Here is a 19,543-nt window from a genome sequence, read left to right as displayed (position 1 = left end):
TATTTTGCGTTTAAATCAGTAATAAAGTGACTATTATTTTGAAATTTGCAACATCCGGGTGACGTCCGTGTTTACGCTTTAGCGTGTGTTTACGTTGCGTCCAGCATCGGAAAATAAATAATTGCGATATTTTCCAACCAGAGATCAATTCACAGCAAATGATTTAAACGGTGAGTATTGATGTTTCCTATTAGCGTATCTGTGGACGAGTATTAAAGTGCCACAGTAAGAACGCTGATTCATTTACAGTGATTGGATGTGTAGTGTTTGTAACGTTAGATGGTGCAGTAGAGTGTCCTGAAGACTTCAGATCCTCCACTTCCTCCCCCTCTTGATCCAGACCCATATAATGTGGCCCCCCTATACCTATCATCACCTGCTAGCCTTCCTCCTCACTTTCCTCAGGTATGCTGTCTTGTTCCTAACGCCTTCCGTTCTTATCATGGTAATGGTCTGGCTATGTTACTGAGCATATCTAGCGTTTCTTTATTATTGTGGCCCCTATGTTGGCCAAGAGTGTTTTTGTAGGTCCTTGGATTTTGAAAAAATTAGTCACATGCTTTGCATTCATGGTTTACTGACATATGTCAGCCAGTGTTTTATTGTACATAATAATATTGAACTTTGTCTTGTTTGCCATCTTAGATGACATGTAGCACAAAGTTCTGTGTGTCATTTAAACAGCTGACTTGAAATGTTATATGATTAATCTAGCTGTTATACAGGAACCTAGAAGGTTATAATTGATTGTAATGTAACATCAGAATAAAAAAAAAATGTTTGTAGTCTTCCCAATATCTGTTTCTGAGCTCTGCAGGTGGTTCGTTTGACCTCATGATTTGATTTGGTGTTGATTTGTGGTGTGGCGTGTAAATAATTCATGTGGAGAAAAAAATAAAAATTAAAGCATTTTAGCATAAGGTTGCAATATGTAAAAAAAAAAAAAAAAATATGGGGAAAAAGTGAAGGGGTGTGAAAACTTTCGCTAGGCAGCATTTAAGAGCATGAAGAAATGCTTTAAAAATAAAATAAAATGTAGTTTAAAATACATGTGCCAAGTTTGCTTTGTATTCCTGTTGCGTGCCATATGGTTTTGAAGTTTAAATGGAATGACTTGTAATTAAAAACATCCACTCTCTATCCAGCTATGTCCTGCTTCACTCATCACGTAAGACTTTCAGTAATGTGAAAGTGAGCATCTCAGCACAGTGGACACCGTCAGCATTCCAGCAGAACAGCAGCAATTCATCTTTGTCTCCTGGGGAGGTAAGGATATAATACAGACTGCCCATTCTCTGTATAACTTTTATTTATATATATATATATATATATATATATATATTTATTTTTTTTTAATTTCTATGAGTTTTTATAATCTAAATGAGTACCATTTTCCATAGGCTCATAGATATGATAGTAGGAATGAGATTATTATTAATATTATTATCATTATTGTTATTATTCACCAGTAATACATTTTTAATCTATGTATTTTTCATAAGAATTTTTTTTTTTTTACAGACTTTAAAGTCTGATCTCAGATCTTAAAACCCAGAACAGAAACAGACTAACTCTTTTAGTGTAACAAATGTACTCTGTCTATATAAAGGTTTTCAATTTTTTTTTTATGGTTTACATTTTTGGAATATGGATCATAGTCCTTAACTACTATGATCTTACATTTAAATTAATAATTTGATACAATGCATTTATTATGTACATGCATGTTTTTACATTGTACTTGTATTTAAAAAAAATGTTACCTGTAATTACCCCTTAAACCTAACCACACCACAAAACCCTCCCCACATAGTATTTAAAGACACCTAATATAAAGTGCAACCGGAATATGATCTTATTAAAAACCAAGCAATGCATGTATTATTCTTATTATGTCACTGCATGCTACAGAGAAAATTAGTTCAGCTAGGTAGAGGTGAGAGAAACATTGATTCGAAGTATTGTAATATTTTATCCTCAAAATACTGTACTGATACTCATCTTATGAATAATACCTCACAAAACTGTATCAATATTAGATTTCAAATTAATATTTTCGTTCAGATTAATATTTTTGTGGTCACCATTTGGAAATCTGTGAGAGGGCATCTCAAGCATTAAATCAGTATTTCAAACACTATATTCTTTCCGTTTGGAAAAAATACAAACTAACGTTCTCACAATTAGCAATATAGTTGTACAAAGCACTTAGACTAAGTCCAATGTACACCTTTCAATTTAAAATATAATCTAAAAATGTTGCTACACACTTATTTTTGTTTATATTTTTAGACATGGGAGGAAAACAAACTTTTTGCTGATGTGGGAGAGGCCACGCTGTTCCTGGGTGCTCTGGACTCAATTTTTCTCTTCTCATATGCTGTGGTAAGTTAAAAACAGGAATAGGTGTAGCAGGCTTTGGGGGTTGTGGGTGAACCGTGATGGTCTGTTATGAACACATAATGCTGCTGCTGCACCATATTGAACCATAAAATATTACTGTGACAGTAGGTAGGGGTGGGAGAAAAAATTGATCCATCGATGCGTCGCGATTCTGGATCGATTCGGAGAATTTCTGAATCGATTCTGAGCTTAGTTTTTAACCAGATGTGCGATGATGCTGAGTTTGCTTTAGAAACACCCATATTCTGCTTGCTTCCAATTCCTCACACACATACACCACTTGAACCTTCCATAAAATAATCTTTCAGAAAGTTTGAAGCGAATTACAACGACATTCACGGGCTTCATTGCACAGGATGCGCACTTCGTCCGGTCCGGTGTGTGCGGTCTCGTCCATTGGTATTTTCCTTACAAATGCTCTACAAAGTCATAATTTATGTGGTTTGGAATGCAGTGGATTTATATATTTAAAATATGAACCTCACTAACAGAAGGCTGCTTTCAATTTCAAATGCTTACGCGCGCTTTGTGCTGTCTGCGACTCTGTATAAGTGGTTTAATGTACTTGCGTCTCAAAATGGCTTTATGACACAAAATTCATGTAAACACAGCCAGTTATGTTTTAAGGGATTAAACGGCAAGGACAAACCACATTACTTCTGTTGGGGAATAACAGTTAAAACCCATGGACCAGGTATGATGAACAAAGACCAGGAGTCAGAGTTGCAATTTAATTAAAGAAAAATTCACTGAAGAAAATAGATTGCAGTTTCATCTGCAGAAGTCCGCTTCAACACTCGCGTTGGAGTTCGTAGGCCGACCTGCTTTACAAAAATCACCACAATTATACCCTGACAGAGGTTGTTAGTTACGTCAATGCATAAGTCAGCAAAATCCTAATTGGTTCCAAAACCTAGATAAACTTAGACAATTTCCACATATGGACGCAAGCTTGAAGCATATCTTCTGATGACTATTTTGGTGACAAGTGATGTGAGGTCAGACGCAATACATCTTTTTTTTTTTTTTTACAAGTTTACAGCCTTTCAGAGAATGGCTCGTCACCCCATGGTAGAGAGGGGTGGGGTGAGCAGAGATCATTAGCATTTAAAGGGACATCCACTGAAACGGATCGCTGTGAACAATGCTTTTTTGACAGGGTAAAAAGGGAGTTGTTTTACACTACCTTTGAGAAATTTTAGCCAAGGTATGTTAAAGACTTTTCATTAAGACCCAAGAGAATCATATCAACTGGTGAAAAAATGGGCATCCGATGTCCCCTTTAAAAAGTAACAATTACAATCCAAAATAAAAAATAAATGACAGTAATGTATACCGGCTCACACAGAATAACAGTATGTTTTATAATGGTTACTTTTCTGAACTCATCAATCTTTTATGTGACTGACAAATGTGATCTCTGGAAAGTGCAGCCTTTCAAGTGTGTGCTACATGAGGCCAGCATTAGCCGTGTTTCCACTGTCGGACCAAAAGCGGGCGTGCCAAGGCCAGTCGCGTTTCCACTGTCACTTCCGGGGCTTGATCGTGCCTTGTCGGTTTTTCGTTGTGGCCAACGTCCAGGGTTTTTTGGGCCGACGAAATCCTTGGGCCAACTGGGGCTAGACGCCTGGAAAGCGTTAGCACTGTGGATCAGTTCATATATTTAACAGCTATAATACCAGCATTAAAGACTTTTAAAATAACTTTAGCTCAAAACTCACTTTCAGACAGCAGCGAGTGTTTGAATTAACTTCTGTTTGAGATCAGATGTGGATTATGATCACCTTTACAAGGAAGAATAAGCAATGCAAAAGACGCTAGCCCATTACCACCTGCTTGAAGAAATCGGCATCACAATCGTGTATTTATTTAGTAACATTCTATCTGTCTCGAGACTTTAGTTCCACATATGTCATAAAAATATAATGTTTTTTTGTTCGGGAGCTCCCTCTGCTACTCGGTTTGTATTTTAGATGGAAAAAATATAGAAATGATCATTCTTTCTAAATGTGATGTATACTGTGACTACAAATAAACAGAAACACACTCGACTGAATATGCAGGTCCTCTTTCTTTTGTGACATAACGGTTCATACCGCTTTATTTCTGTGTGCCTAATTTTCAATCCTGATAAATTAATTCATTATGATCAATGTATCACTTATTATAGTAAAACATTGATGCTTTTGGATTTAAATCTTTAACAAAACATGCAAACAAACAGCCTCTCTTATCATGTTCGTTTTGTGATCGTGCTAGTTCCAGTGACTTATTTCTGATTAGTTTTCTGATAACTTCTTTGTTAGTGAAATCATGGGGTTGCGTGAAGGGCGGGTTTTAGTTAAGCGCTGCGGAGCTTCTGGCCCGACGGTGGAAACGCATCGTGATTTTGGGCTCGGTGCTACAGGTCCGAGGCTATTAGCCCTGCCCGGCCCTTTTAAAGCGCTGACTCACACTGGCCCAACAGTGGAAAATCAGCTATTGTCATGCACCAGGGCACACTGCACCAACATAAGGTCTTATAGTGGCTCTGAGGATTTCAGAATGATTTCATCCCTGTACCTAACAGCAGTGTGTATACCTTTGGCTAGCATGTGGAGGTCTGTGTGTCCCTCCAAGGATGTTCCTCCTCAGACCATCACTGACCTACTGCCAAAACGGTCATGCTGGATGATGTTGTAGGCAGCAAAATATTCCCCATGGCATCTCCAGACTCTGGTACAGTGCTGGGCTATGAGCAGAATGTTGGGCCATTATGCCACTCTCATGGAGTCTTTCTGACAGTTTGGTCAGAAACATGAACACCAGTAGCCTAATTTTTGAGGGCTTTGGCAGTGCTCCTCCTGTTCCAACTTGCACAAAGGACCAGATACCAGTCCTGCTGATGGGTTGTTGCACCTCTACGGCCCTGTCTCCCAGTATCTCCTCCATGTTCTTGAGACTGTGCTGGGAGACACCAAACCTCCTGGCAATGGCACATATGGAAGTGCCATTGTGGAGGAGCTAGACTACCTGTGCAACCGGATTGAGTTGCAGATACTGCCTTTTGCAACTATGGTGACCCATACTCAACTATGGTGACCCATACACGGCGCCCGGGGAGCAGTTGGGGGTTAGGTGCCTTGCTCAAGGGTCTCACCTCAGTCGTGGTATTGAGGGTGGAGTGTTGGTTATTCACTCCCCCACCTACAATCCCTGCTGGACCTGAAACTCGAACCCACAACCTTAAGGTTACAAGTCCAACTCTCTGTCCATTAGGCCACGACTGCCCCTAGCAGTCTAATAATTCTCATAAGTTTTGAGAAGGACCCTAACAAAAAAACTAAAACTAGGGACAAATCAGTCTGGAAGTATAATGAGAGAGCAATTGTCTGTGACCATGAAACTGATTCACAATCGCTTATGCTTCCTAACCGGACAAATTGATATCCCTGAAGTTTAATTCACTTTGTGTTATACTGTGAAGAAGTATTCCCTTCAAAAAAATGAAAAATACTCTAGTCTATTTTGTGTTTTGTTTGTTTTTCTTTCAGGGTTTGTATATCAGTGGAGTAATTGGCGATCGATTCAACCTTCGCTATGTTCTGTCCTTTGGTTTATGTGGATCTGCTATCACGGTTGGTATTCTACTGAAATGTGTAACTAGGGCTGTGAATTGATTCAACTTAATTTAATCTCATGTTTTTTTAAGTGGAGCTGAATGCATTAAAGTATAACATAAAGAAAACATCTTATGTACTGTATGTTAACACTGGTTCCCTGAGTAGGGAACTAGATGCTGCATTAGTAGCTAGGTACTATGGGAAGACCCTCCAGGTGTGAAGATTGACTGAAACCCATCTAGAGTGAATAAGAACAGTGCAACAGTTGGTGGAAGCAAAATATTACTTTGATATTACTGATTGAGAACTGGTTTGTAACGATAACTTACAGTATAAATGATAACGAAAGCTGTAGTTAATCAGTGGTAAATGTTTTTGTTGAGGCCATTAGTCCACATTATTTTATTTATTATTTATTATTTTATTTAAACTTATTTTTTAAATAATCATGTGAATTCCTGGTAAAAACTACACTCTAAAAAAAATGCTGGGTTAAATACAACCCTGTGCTGGGTCAATATTGGACAGAACACATGCTGGGTTGTTTTCAACCACCAGTTGGGTTAAATGTTTAACCCAACCACTGGGTCTAAAGAACCCAATCGCTGGGTTTGTCCATATTTTACCCAGTGCTTGGGTTGTATTTAATTGTATTTGTATTGTTTCACCTCATAGCTGATTAGTTTGGTTCATGGTTTGCAACTTGCAAATGAAGACTGCCTATGGTAAAATACTTCCAGAACCAAGGGCCAGATTTACTAAACTGGGCAAATTAGCGTTAAAGCGCAATTCTACCAAAAGCAGCACAAATGACTGCCTTGCGTTAAGACATGCTTTTTTCGGACAATAAATAATGGTGCAAATACCAGTAATTTGACGAACGCAAAAGTTAGTAAATCGCATTGCATGATTTATTTTAATGCTCTCCTCCCATAAATTTTGCATCTGAAAGGGAAACTCCTACAAATGCATATTCAATAAGGTCAGGCACAAAAATGGTGTCCATGCTTTTTCAGCGCTAATTCTTCACTGTGCGTCTTTAGTAAATCCTGACAGTCCTATTTTAACACCAAAAGATGGTTTATGCTTATGAAACTGTTAGTAAATCTGGCCCAATGCCGCTGAAAAAGTGGACAGCCACTGTTCCACACTATTTATTTTCTGATGGCGCTAACACTGCCTTTTGAGGCACCACGTAATCAGTTCCTTAAAAGGACTTGCCCATGCCATTACTACTCAGAAACAAATCATAGAATTAACAAATCAAATTGACACAGTTTTCAAATTTAGTCTGTCCCAAACTGTGAGACTGCATGATATGAGGGGCCCAAATGATGCACCATCAGCCAATAAATGGTCGTCATTATGTACAGGCTTTAGGCAATCGTCACATCTGGGTGGTGTTCCAGTAGCTTCAGATACTGACACAGCATTGAGTGAACCTATGAAAGTGATCAAAAATAATAATCAGTGAATTCATGTCTTTATTTACATTCACCCTCTCTTTTCTTTAGGAATTTGTGTTTGGCACTTTGACAGAGTGGCTTCACTTCTACAACGTGTACTTTTACTGTACCTTGTGGGTGATAAATGGACTGCTCCAGTCTACAGTATGGCCTTGTGTTGTGTCCATCATGGGCAACTGGTTTGGAAAATCTGGGTAGGTGTCAGTATGTAGTGTGGGATTATTAATATTATTTGTTATTGTTATTAGTTTTTTGCATACAGTACTTTAGCGCAAAAGTATCCCAGATCCAGTATAATCAGGTGCTAAATGTACTGATGTGACACTGTGCTAAATGTTTTTTCGCCTGCACAAATCGGCCTCATTTCTATTCTTCCTTTCTTTCTGATTCCCGCATATATCTTCTGTCTGCCAGGCGAGGGTTTATTTTTGGCCTTTGGAGTGCATGTGCATCCGTGGGGAACATTCTGGGTGCATTTCTTGCCTCCAGTGTCCTGAAGTATGGCTATGAGGTGAGGGGGACATCATTCTTACTGAAACGCATCATTTAACGGTCCTGTGTGAAAACCAGCTTAATAAACATTCTAAACAATGTAATGGAAAAACAAAACAAAAAATATATACTGTATATATACACACACACAGTGGGGGAAATTTTTTTTTGATCTCCTGATGATTTTGTACGTTTGCCCACTGACAAAGAAATGTTCAGTCTATAATTTTAATGGTAGGTTTATTTGAACAGTGAGAGATAGAATAACAAAAAAATGCATTTCAAAAAAGTTTACATTTATTTGCATTTTAATAATTCAAATAAATATTTGACCCCTTCACAAAACATGACTTGGTACTTGGTGGCAAAACCCTTGTTGGCAATCACAGAGGCAATTGGCAATTCCGTTTCTTGTAGTTGGCCACCAGGTTTGCACACATCTCAGGAGGGATTTTGTCTCACTCCTCTTTGCAGAACCTCTCCAAGTAATTAAGGTATCGAGGCTGATTTTCTATGACAGATTTTCTATGGATTAAGGTCTGGAGACTGGCTAGGCCACTCCAGGACCTTAAGGTGCTTCTTCTTGAGCCATTCGTTTGTTGCCTTGACCGTGTGTTTTTGGTCATTGTCATGCTGGAATACCCATCCACGTCCCATTTTCAATGCCCTGGCCCTGACGGTACATCATCGTCCCTTTGATGCGATGCAGTTGTCCTGTTCCCTTAGCAGAAAAACACCCCCAAAGCATAATGCAGGGTTCTCACGGGTCATGGAAATTCTGGAATATCTTGGAATTTTAAAAGGTCTATTCCAGACATCGAAAGTCATGAAAGTCCAAGTCATGGAATATCAGGGATTTTTGTTTGTCAACTCCATTCAGTACTCGCGCGCTGTGTTCTGCATAAACAGCGTGTACAGACAGCCGTGACTCTGACACGCGCGAGCCCTGAATTGAGTTTCTTTCCGTGTCTTCCTTTCCCTGAATGGGCAAATACATACAAAAGTATAAAAAACCCATCTTGGCAAGTGACTTTGTAGCTTTAACAATGATTAATCTATATTTAATTTTTACAGTGGATTACATGCACCCGTTCGACCAGCCATTTTTTTGTTTTATTTTAAAGCATCTTCTGTTCCGTGCACACAAACTGCACTGCAATCATTTTCCCAAATGCCATTTGTGTGGAAATATTACGTTATTATTATAATTAGTCTGTAAACGGCCATTAACAGACCAGAGATGCTGAGGACGGATGCTAAGAGGAGAAAATACCATAACAGGCAGAACAAGATGCGCAAAATATAGGAATCCTAAATATTGAATTTTAGATGAATGTTTCCGAGGGGAACTGGTTGTTTTCAGAAAAGTTTACATGGTGTTTTCTTTTCATCTTGCCTCTGTATAATGCATTTAAATGTTAACGCGCACAGGGTTTACAGCGGCAACTAAGGAAACGCTGTATGGCTGTACCATAAGTGCCATCTGCTGTCAGAGAGTGAAATTGCGTCTCATTCAGCCCGGCTGCTGTTTCACATAGCATAATTTCACAAAGTTCACACCATTCTGTTTTTGCTTCAGATTTTGAAATTATGCAGTCTAAAATAAATCGAGCTTTGCACGTGTATTTTTCTTTTTTTTTTTTGGATTGATTCATGATTAAAATGCAGTGGTTACCTTGCCACTAATTTCAAATGGCAATGAAAAATCAAGGTGCAACGCAGAGTGAAGAATATGCAAATGTTATTTTGTAAGTAATTGTTAAATTTCTGTACCTGAACACCTACAAACATAAAAACTTAAGCAAAATTTCATTTCTGTCTTTGTGCTATATATTTAATTTTGCTATTACTTGCAATTTGTTCATTTGTTCTTATTTACTTGCTGTCACTTATCTTTAATAATGTTTGAACTTTATATTAGTTAGGCTAGTGTTTTTTTTTTGTTTTGTTTTTTTGCTGTGATATTAACATTGAAATTGTAAAATTGTATTGGTATCTAAAATATTGATGTAAAGTTTATTTATTAGAATACAAAAATCTAAATTGATAAAAGCAACTTTTATTTATTTTTTGTGGCAAGGCTAGTGAAAATATTAACAGGGCAAGTAATAATTTTAACCACTGAAAAAATACTTTTTTTAATTTCTTTTTTTTTTTACTTTTAATTTTTTCAGCTCCATTTTATTCCCTTCCCACTCGTCAACTGGCAATCACTAAGTCAAATGCAGTCACCAGGCTGTACCGGTTAACTAAGGCAAATATGCCAGAAAATTTACATTTTTAGGAGCTTTGGCTGCAAAATGACCTCTTCAAAGACAGAGTTTAAAAATAAAAAGTATAAAAAATATCAGAGCATTTAACGGTAAAAAGCGAAAAAAGTGCTCCGCACAACATCGGACTGTTTTTACGTTCATTATAGGTCATGGAAATTCAGCTTTTTAGTCAGTGAAAGTCAGGGAATTTGACATTTGACTTAGAGTTGGAACCCTGATAATGTTTCCACCTCCATGGTTGACGGTGGGGATGGTGTTCTTGGAGTCATAGGCAGCATTCCTCCTCCTCCAAACACAGCGAGTTGAGTTGATGCCAAAAAGCTCGATTTTGGTCTCATCTGACCACAACACTTTCACCAAGTTCTCCTCTGAATCACTGGCAAACTTCAGACGGGCCTGTACATGTGCTTTCTTGAGCAGGGGAACCTTGCAGGCACTGCAGGATCTCAGACCTTCACAGTGTAGTGTGTTAGCCAATTGTTTTCTTGTTGAGTATGGTCCCAGCTGCCTTGAGATCATTGACAAGATCCTCCTGTGTAGTTCTGGGCTGATTCCTCACCGTTCTCATGACCATTGAAACTCCATGAGGTGAGATCTTGCATGGAGCCCCAGACTGAGAGAGATTGACAGTTATTTTGTGTTTCTTCCATTTGCGAATATTCGCACCAACTGTTGTCACCTTCACACCAAGCTGCTTGGCGATGGTCTTGTAGCCCATTCCGGCCTTGTGTAAGTCTTCAATCTTGTCCCTGACATCTTTGGATAGCTCTTTGGTCTTGGCCATGGTAGAGAGTTTGGAATCTGATTGATTGATTGCTTCTGTGGACAGGGTGTCTTTTATACAGGTAACAAGCTGAGATTAGGAGCACTCCCTTTAAGAAAGTGCTCCGAATCTCAGCTCCTTACCTGTATAAAAGACACCTGGGAGCCAGAAATCTTGCTGATTGATAGGGGATCAAATACTTATTTTACTCATTAAAATGCAAATCAATTTATAACTTTTTTTTAAATGCGTTTCTGAATTTTTTGTTGTTGTTCTGTCTCTCACTGTTCAAATAAACCTACCATTAAAATTATAGACCGATCATTTCTTTGTCAGCGGGCAAACGCACAAAATCAGCAGGGGATCAAATAATTGTTTTACCCACTGTATGCAAAACTCTGGGTCTGAGGGTTTTTCTTAGGGGAGGGGATTGCTAGCTAGTTTGCATACAAACAATGTTGATAAGTGTTTGTGTGTTTTTGTTTCAGTATGCTTTTCTCGTGACATCAGTGGTGCAGTTTGCAGGTGGTGTAGTGGTGTTTTTTGGCCTGCTTACATCCCCAAAAGAAATTGGTAAGTTTATCTTTGTACAGTTTTTGTATTTGCAGTAGTGTTTCTTAAACAACAGCAAATACAAAAGTACAGATAAAAGAGAGCTGGTTTTGGGTACTTCCTCTGCTGTTCACTGTCATATAGCGAAATAGTGTGATTGTGAACTCCTAGAGCAAGTCATAGTTTTAAGTAACCAAATGCACAAATCTTATTGGTTAGCCATTATTCTTGCAGTGCAATAGAAATGGGATTAGAACACCTCTCTGTAAAATATCTGTCACAGTGACGGCATGTGAATGTCTGTGTCAATCAAAACAGCCATTCATTCAAATTAAAATGTTCATTCTGAATTAATGCACCAAACATTTGTCTTAATGTGAACAGGCCTATAGTCTGCAATGATTCATTTTGGCATTTTAGTTTAATTTCTAATCTCTTATAAACATATATATATATATATATATATATATATATATATATATATATATATATATATATATATATATATATATATAGCAAAGTGTATAATAGTGATTACACTAAGTGTTCAAGATTGTTTTCATCTGTTGGTCTTTTTTTTAAGGACTAAGTGACTACTCTGAGACAGGTCTGAGATCAGTGACCAGAGACTCGGACAGTCAGCGTCCTCTCATAAGTGATGATGAAGATGAGTTATGTGATGAATACTCCATACAGCAGCAGGATGAGGAGCCTGAACCACAGCCCAAAGCCATAGGCTTTCTCCAGGCCTTCAGCCTGCCAGGAGTCATTCCTGTCAGTGTCCATTTAAACGCTTCCTTACTTGCATACTAGTGATGGACCACTATTGTCGACTAGATTTTAGATTGATTTATTGTCTTTCTCCTGCAGTATTCTCTGGCTTATGCATGTCTGAAGCTGGTCAACTACTCTTTCTTCTTCTGGCTGCCATTTTATCTCAGCAACAACTTCGGCTGGAAGGAGGTTCAGGCCGACCGGCTGTCTGTGTGGTATGATGTGGGAGGCATTATTGGTCAGTACCCAGTTTGGTTCTAACCAGACGTTACCAATTAAGTTTTTTTTCTCAGTTCACTCTAAAAGAAACAAGCCAATCAAAAGATCAACAACACAATTACTAGTGAAAGTGGTCATTAACAAAGGGATTTTGATTTCTGTCAGTGATCATAAAGATGAAACAACAAATGAACATCATGACTATAATCAGACAATTTTAATGGAAACATACAGATGACAAAAAAACAGGTTAGATATTAACAATACAAGAAATGATTTTAAAATAAATGCTCATATTGTAAATGTAGTTTCAAATAATCCAATCATAGGCAGTAATATCAGGGACTTAATTAACTTATTAATAATTTATTAATCTCACCAAGCCTGCATTTCTTTGATCCAAAATACAGCAAAAGCAGTAATATTGTGAAATATATTTACTATTTATAATAACTGCTTTCTATTTGAATTTAATTTAAAATTTAATTTATTCCATTGATTTCAAAGCTGAATTTTAGCATCATTATTCCAGTCCTTCAGAAATCATTCTAATATTCTGATTTGCTCAAAAAAACAACAACAACAACAAAAAAAAACATTTATTATTATTATGTTGAAAACAGCTGAGTAGAATTTTGTTTAGGTTTCTTTGAGTAGAAAGTTCAGAAGAACAGCATTTATCTGAAATAGAAATATTTTGTAACATTATAAATGTCTTAATAGATCTTGAAGATCTGTCTATCTTTCTTCATCAAAGAATCCTGAAAAATGTACTTAACTGTTCCTTAAACAGCAAATCAGCATATTAGAATGATTTCTGAAGGATCATGTGACACTGAAGACTGCAGTAATGATGCTGAAAATTTAGCCTTGTCGTCACAAGAATAAATTACATTTTAAAATGTATTCAAATAGAAAGCAGTTATTTTAAATAGTAAAAATATTTCACAGTATTATTGCTTTTGTTGTATTTTTGGATCAAAAAATGCAGGCTTGGTGAGCAGAAGATGATTATTTAAAAAAAAAAACATAAAAAATCTTACTGTCCAAAAAGAAATATTCAACTTTTTCAATATTCAATTTAGCTATTCTACAGAAAATGACACACAAGTCAACCTGAATGCATTGCTTGCTAGGATGTTGTGAATGATATTGGTTGCTCTTTATCTCCTATTCAATTTACATTCATTTCTATAGTTATATGAAGTCTTTATATCAGCTTATGTGAGATTTTGTTGAAAAACAGAAATGCATTCTTGAACCATACAATTTGAATACTTTGATTGAACCCTTCAATTGATTAAACTCTTTAATATTACACTTTTTTTAATACATTACAATATTTAGAACTTAATAAAATATTTTTTTCCTAAAACAGACATTTTGCCTTTGCCTTGTTTAGGAAAGGAAAGAACAAAAATTAGTTGTTTTGGAGTTTTAATGGTATGAAATGGCTCTGAACTTGCCATTGGTCCAGTGTTTTGTATAACAGACAGGAGTTACTTTTTCTCCTCTTTTTTGTTTTCCTCATTTCACATTTAAATGCTTCTCTAAAACACCGCCTGCAAATATGTGGGCAGCTTCTGACCAATTGTTAGCAGTAGAAAAAAAATATTTTTGCTGAGACCTTTAGAAACTACATTTCTTCCTGAGGTAGTTTGCAATCACAGTGTAAAGATTTTGCTCATGTGCAGAATGCAATCTCTTCCAGGAGGAACAGTACAAGGCTTGATCTCAGATCTTTTGGGAAAGCGAGCTCCTGTGTTAGCGATCAGTTTGCTGCTGGCCATGGGAGCGTTAGTGGGATACAGCCGTGAGTTTACAGACTAAATCATGTTGTCTAGAAATTCTGAGTACCCTTTCTGACTTTTCTTTTTTTATATCATAATTTGAAACATGAAAGCAGCATAAATGTCTGTTTTCAACTTTTTAATAAATTTCTGTCAAAGACTTTTTTTAAATCTTTCCTCAGACTCTCCAAATAACCAGCTGATAAATGGAGCTCTTCTAGCAACAACAGGTGACACATTATAATTTGAACAACAAAAATTCTAACTATGAACTAGTTATTCCTCATTCCTGTTTAGGAAACCACTAACATTTGAATATTTTTATCATTTGATTCAGGTTTCCTTATCGGGGGCCCATCAAACATGATCAGTTCAGCGATCTCTGCAGATTTGGGTCGACAGGATGCACTGCAGAATAGTCAGGCGGCTTTGGCCACCGTCACGGGAATAGTGGACGGCACAGGAAGCATTGGCGCTGCGGGGGGACAGGTAATGCTTTCTTCCAAAAGTTAGTTTTCTTTGGTTTTAAACCATTTAACGACATACAAGATTTATTTGTGTCTGTGGGGCTAATAAAGTCCACAGTAATCTTTATGCCGCTTTAATAATTTATATAAAATATACTAATCAGTAATGTCATAGCCCAATTTTCCTGATCTAGTCAAATGCAGAAGGAATAAAATCAAGTCCCTACTTCACTCTATTATCTATTTCACTCTGAAATATGCTCTATGGAAGTTGAATGCAAATCATGTTCATTGTGTATGTTTTTTTTTTTAATGACATGTTATTTCATGTGTAAGTACTAATTTAAAAATGTCTCTGTTTTGTAGTATCTGGTATCGCTTATCGAGAGCAAATTAGGATGGATGTGTGTCTTCTATTTCTTCATAATTATGGTAGGTGAATTGTGATGCAACAGCACAAATTCAGCCAGTGAAATATTAAACGCACATATTTTCAGTGGACAAAGTATTCAGTGAACAGTGACTGTGCTTTAGCCCCATTTTCCTTCGTCAAATTCAATGCAAAGTGCATAATTTTGTGCAATTAGCATCACCAAACTAAATCGTTAAAACAGGAAACAGACCTAAAATATTAATGACTTATCCTGCTCTACAGTCAAATGGTCTCTAGAATAAGAATGTCCCTCCCTTCATTACAAATCACATAATGTAATATAACTGAAATAAAGGGCACAATATTTCAACAGAAAATACATCAACACAAGAAAGAAAAGTGTGCCAAATCTTGGTATACTATATTTAAAATAAAACGTATATAATAAAAGAACATTAAAAAATATTGCTCTTCACCTTCAAATGTAGCATCTACTCTAAAGTCTAAGTCCATGTTCTGAAAGTTGAGCTGAGCAAACACTTTAAAATTTGTCTTTCTCTCATCCACAGACAGGGTGCAGTATACTCTTCATCATTCCACTCATTTATCGTGAAATCCGCTCCATGTGCCGGAACAGTCAAGCTCGAACGCATCAGCTCTGAGATGGACTTCCTTTGGCTGAATGTGAATAGACAAATAGGGGCATTTTGAAAGAACAGACATCCTATTTGTGAATTTACTTTCTGTTTTTGAATGTAATTTCAAACAACAGAAACCTCACATTTGTGACCCTGGACCACAAAACCTTAATAGATATAAGTGTAAATTTATCGAAATTGAGATTTATACATTATCTGAAAGCTGAATAAATAAGCTTCCCATTGATGTATGGTTTGTTAGGATAGGACAATATTTGACTGAGATGCAACTATTTGAAAATCTGGAATCTGGGGTGCAAAAAAAAATCTAAATACTGAGAGAATTGCCTATAAAGTTGTCCAAATGAAGTTCTTAGCAATGCATATTACTGATCAAAAATTAAGTTTTAATATATTTACGGTAGGAAATTTACAAAATATCTTCATGGAACATGATCTTTACTTAATATCCTAATGATTTTTGGCACAAAAGAAAAATTGATAATTTTGACCCATACAATGTATTTTTGGCTATTGCTACAAATATAGCCCAGCGACTTAAGACCGCTTTTATGGTCCAGGGTCAGGTTTAGTCTGGCAACTCCATATCAAGGCATTGTTCAGGCAGAAAATATGTGGTTTTTATATTTTGGAAGACTCTTGGCAATCTGATGACTTGTACCTCATTACTCTGGTAACCACTATCTGAACAAAAGGGTCATGAAATGGCAGTGTGGTCATTTCTAAAGGTTGGATATTGAAACCAAATCAAATTTGTTTTAGATTTGTCACAGATCTCTCCCTCAGATCATCCCATTTATGAATACCATCCTGGAATGCTGCTTAAAATTAGTTTCTGTTTTATTTCTGTGTATTGCCATTAGCACACTTTTTTTTTAAAGAGTTTTTAAATTCTAGTTTTATAATTATTGTTAGAGGGCAGGACCCTCTTGAGCTTAATTCATGGTTATTGTAGCTTGATTAAATAGAATGATTACTTGAACCGAGGACATAGGCATCATGTAGGTTTTTTGGGGGGTGGTAATTTCGGTGTTAGATGTGCACTTTTTTTTTTTTTAATTCATACTAAGTGTATAATGGTATATTTAAATGTAACACTATAATTCAGCAAATGTATGTTTTGTATTTAAACTATTGGAACCTGTACAGTTATTGCTTGAATGTTTGAAATGTGTGGTATATTGTTCCTACATATGTAGTTGTCAGAATAAATACAGGTGAATAATGTCTTTACTGAACAGCTTAGAGTCAATCACCCAACCATCCATGCATCTGTCTGTTCACTCATTCTCAGCCTCTACTGTCACCTCTATGTTCATAACAATTGAGGAAAAATTAACTAGTTTCATTTACAATCTTGATTGCTTTTCTTCATCACATTAAACACACTCAAAAAAAATGCTGGGTTGAATATGGACAAACCCAGCGATTGGGTTGTTTTCAACAGTTGGGTTAAATGTTTAATTTGTTGTTGAATTTAACCCAGCATTTTTTTTTTTTTTTTTGAGTGCAGGAACAACAAACATTCTTTTTCTTGTAATCATTCTTAAGGTTAAAATGCATGTTAACCTTTGGCTTTTACTGTGGCAGCATTTATTTTCTAAGAAGCAAAGCAAGCAGCAACTTTAAGGTGTGTTTATACAACCAAACCGTTTATGAACTAAATGACTGAATCCTAAATATCAAAGAATCCTAAAAATGTTTCAGTGTGCATAATAAAAATAAGCAGGGCAACTGTTTTCAACATTGATAACGCTTAGAATTGTTTCTTGAGCACCAAATTACCACACTAAAGATTGGAATAATGAGGTGGAAAAGCTTTGACGTTCATCAAAATTTCCATGTTCATTTTAGTTCACAGTGCCCTAACTAATATTAAATACTGAGATTAAATAAGATTAATAAATGCTTTAGGAGCACTGTTCATTGTTAGCTTGTCAACTGTTAACAAATGAAACCGTTCATAAAGAACCATAGGACCTTAATAGTGTTATAAAGAATATTTTTAGTATGGGTTATTTTTATTACATTTACAACGGTAAAAGGAAAAGTGTGATAAAAAGCCATGGGATAGCGTTAATGTGTGTGTGTGTGTCCCATAAATTCAATATCCTTGTTTCCCTGTTACTTATTGAAGAAGAGTAGAGAAGTATCCTCAAAAAATATATGATTGATCGGAAACCAGTTCCAATTCGAAGTTGAATTGTAACTGGTAGTTGGATGGTTGAGCTCCAGTAAATCAAAAATGTGTCAATGCAAGAAATATTTAATAAAATCACCTAACTGATTAATCACAGTAATCACATATATTAATATTTGTTGAGAGAACTAAAGAAAATTCAAAGACATTGCACTGTATAGCAAACAGATGACATTGACTAAATGGAATGCTAAAATGATCTCCCAGAAGTTATTCTACAATTGTATTGCACTGTATTTTAAACTCGTCACTGCTAGGAGCTCACTGGGCCGTCCTACGACCATCCTGGCACATCCCTAATTCTAACATGTTTGATTCAGCACCACAACAGGCAATTTGAATTGCCATTGAAATCACTGATCACTTGAAAAACTGAAATTTTTTTAGTTAAATTTACTGGCTTTCTTACGCTACCTTTATTTTGATAGGACAGTATAGACAAAAATCAATGGGAGGGACTCCCATTCTCTTGGTCAATGGGAATCTTGGGTCACCTGAGGTGCAATGTGAACAATGAAAGATAGTTCTGTTGTGTTTAGGTAATTAAACTGATTGAAAAGTGATTATATGTAAGGAAATATCAAAATAGTACCAACAAGTTAAAAAAAAAACCCTGAAAGCTGTTAATTTATATTCTGACATATACTAAAATCAAAGATATACTTCCATATATTTTATGGGTGATTTTTGCATACTATGTTACAATTCAAAAGTCAGCTAGTATTAAGATGTTTTAACATAAGTAACATTCAATGATATAGGAGTACACATAGCTACTAATTCGCAAGATACCATTAAAAAAAAATTGAATATTGTTGACAAATCTGCAACAGAAGCTGTAGGGTAATGTCAACATTATGACAACGTAGAGCATAATACAATATTTAATTGCTCATATAAAGAGGCACTTGAAATACTTCCCCCAAAAAAGAATGGCATAGAATAAGGCAACTGTGGCAAAGGTTGTTCTAAAAAAACATGCCAGTACACACACAACCTCATGTAAATCTTACGTGAAGCACAAGCTACTTCCTTGCTATTCTGCTGTACTTCTCATGAAAGAAAAAACAAAACAGTGTATCCATGATAAAAACAAATGTTACATTTTACATATTTGTTTTCTTATACATAATGTGTGTGTAAAAAATTAAAGTCCTTGTCACTTGATGAGGTAGAGCACTAATACAGTCAGGTCCATAAATATTGGGACATCGACACAATTCTAACATTTTTGGCTCTATACACCACCACAATGGATTTCAAATGAAACGAACAAGATGTGCTTTAACTGCAGACTGTCAGCTTTAATTTGAGGGTATTTGCATCCAAATCAGGTGAACGGTGTAGGAATTACAACAGTTTGCATATGTGCCTCCCACTTGTTAAGGGACCAAAACTAATGGGACAGAATAATAATCATAAATCAAACTTTAACTTTTTAATACTTGGTTGCAAATCCTTTGCAGTCAATTACAGCCTGAAGTCTGGAACGCATAGACATCACCAGACG

At 36.2% G+C, this 19,543-nt stretch overlaps 1 protein-coding gene across 3 annotated transcripts; it reads left to right on the top strand.

Moving 5' to 3' along the window:
- Positions 1 to 52: 52 nt before the first annotated feature.
- Positions 53 to 17,582, top strand: LOC306858891 (sugar phosphate exchanger 3-like). 3 transcript variants are annotated; one of them, XM_079399672.1, is made up of 15 exons: positions 53 to 170; positions 280 to 405; positions 1,146 to 1,266; positions 2,293 to 2,385; positions 5,937 to 6,020; positions 7,520 to 7,665; positions 7,886 to 7,982; positions 11,488 to 11,572; positions 12,135 to 12,325; positions 12,422 to 12,563; positions 14,256 to 14,357; positions 14,517 to 14,564; positions 14,672 to 14,823; positions 15,168 to 15,233; positions 15,744 to 17,582. In XM_079399672.1, exons 2-15 carry the CDS (start codon positions 350 to 352, stop codon positions 15,834 to 15,836), a joined length of 1,476 nt encoding a protein of 491 aa, XP_079255798.1. In that variant the 5' UTR covers positions 53 to 170; positions 280 to 349; the 3' UTR covers positions 15,837 to 17,582. The 3 variants fall into 3 exon arrangements, with proteins under 3 accessions (XP_079255798.1, XP_079255799.1, XP_079255797.1); XM_079399673.1 differs by having other exon boundaries at positions 57 to 170; positions 341 to 405; XM_079399671.1 differs by having other exon boundaries at positions 61 to 170; positions 265 to 405.
- The last annotated feature ends 1,961 nt before the right edge of the window (positions 17,583 to 19,543 follow it).

Source organism: Barbus barbus (genome assembly GCF_936440315.1).
Source record: "Barbus barbus genome assembly, chromosome: 39".
NCBI classification, from domain to species: Eukaryota; Metazoa; Chordata; class Actinopteri; order Cypriniformes; family Cyprinidae; genus Barbus; species Barbus barbus.
The sequence above is the reverse complement of the archived record's forward strand: the minus strand, read 5'-3'. Positions and strand labels throughout refer to the sequence as shown.

Excerpts from the sequence above, each read along its gene's own strand:
- LOC306858891 (XM_079399672.1), top strand. The coding sequence starts at position 350 with ATGTGGCCCCCCTATACCTATCATCACCTGCTAGCCTTCCTCCTCACT. Across the intron at positions 2,386-5,936 it reads TTCTCTTCTCATATGCTGTG|GGTTTGTATATCAGTGGAGT; the intron begins GTAAGTTAAAAA and ends TTTTTCTTTCAG. Across the intron at positions 14,824-15,167 it reads TTGGCGCTGCGGGGGGACAG|TATCTGGTATCGCTTATCGA; the intron begins GTAATGCTTTCT and ends TCTGTTTTGTAG.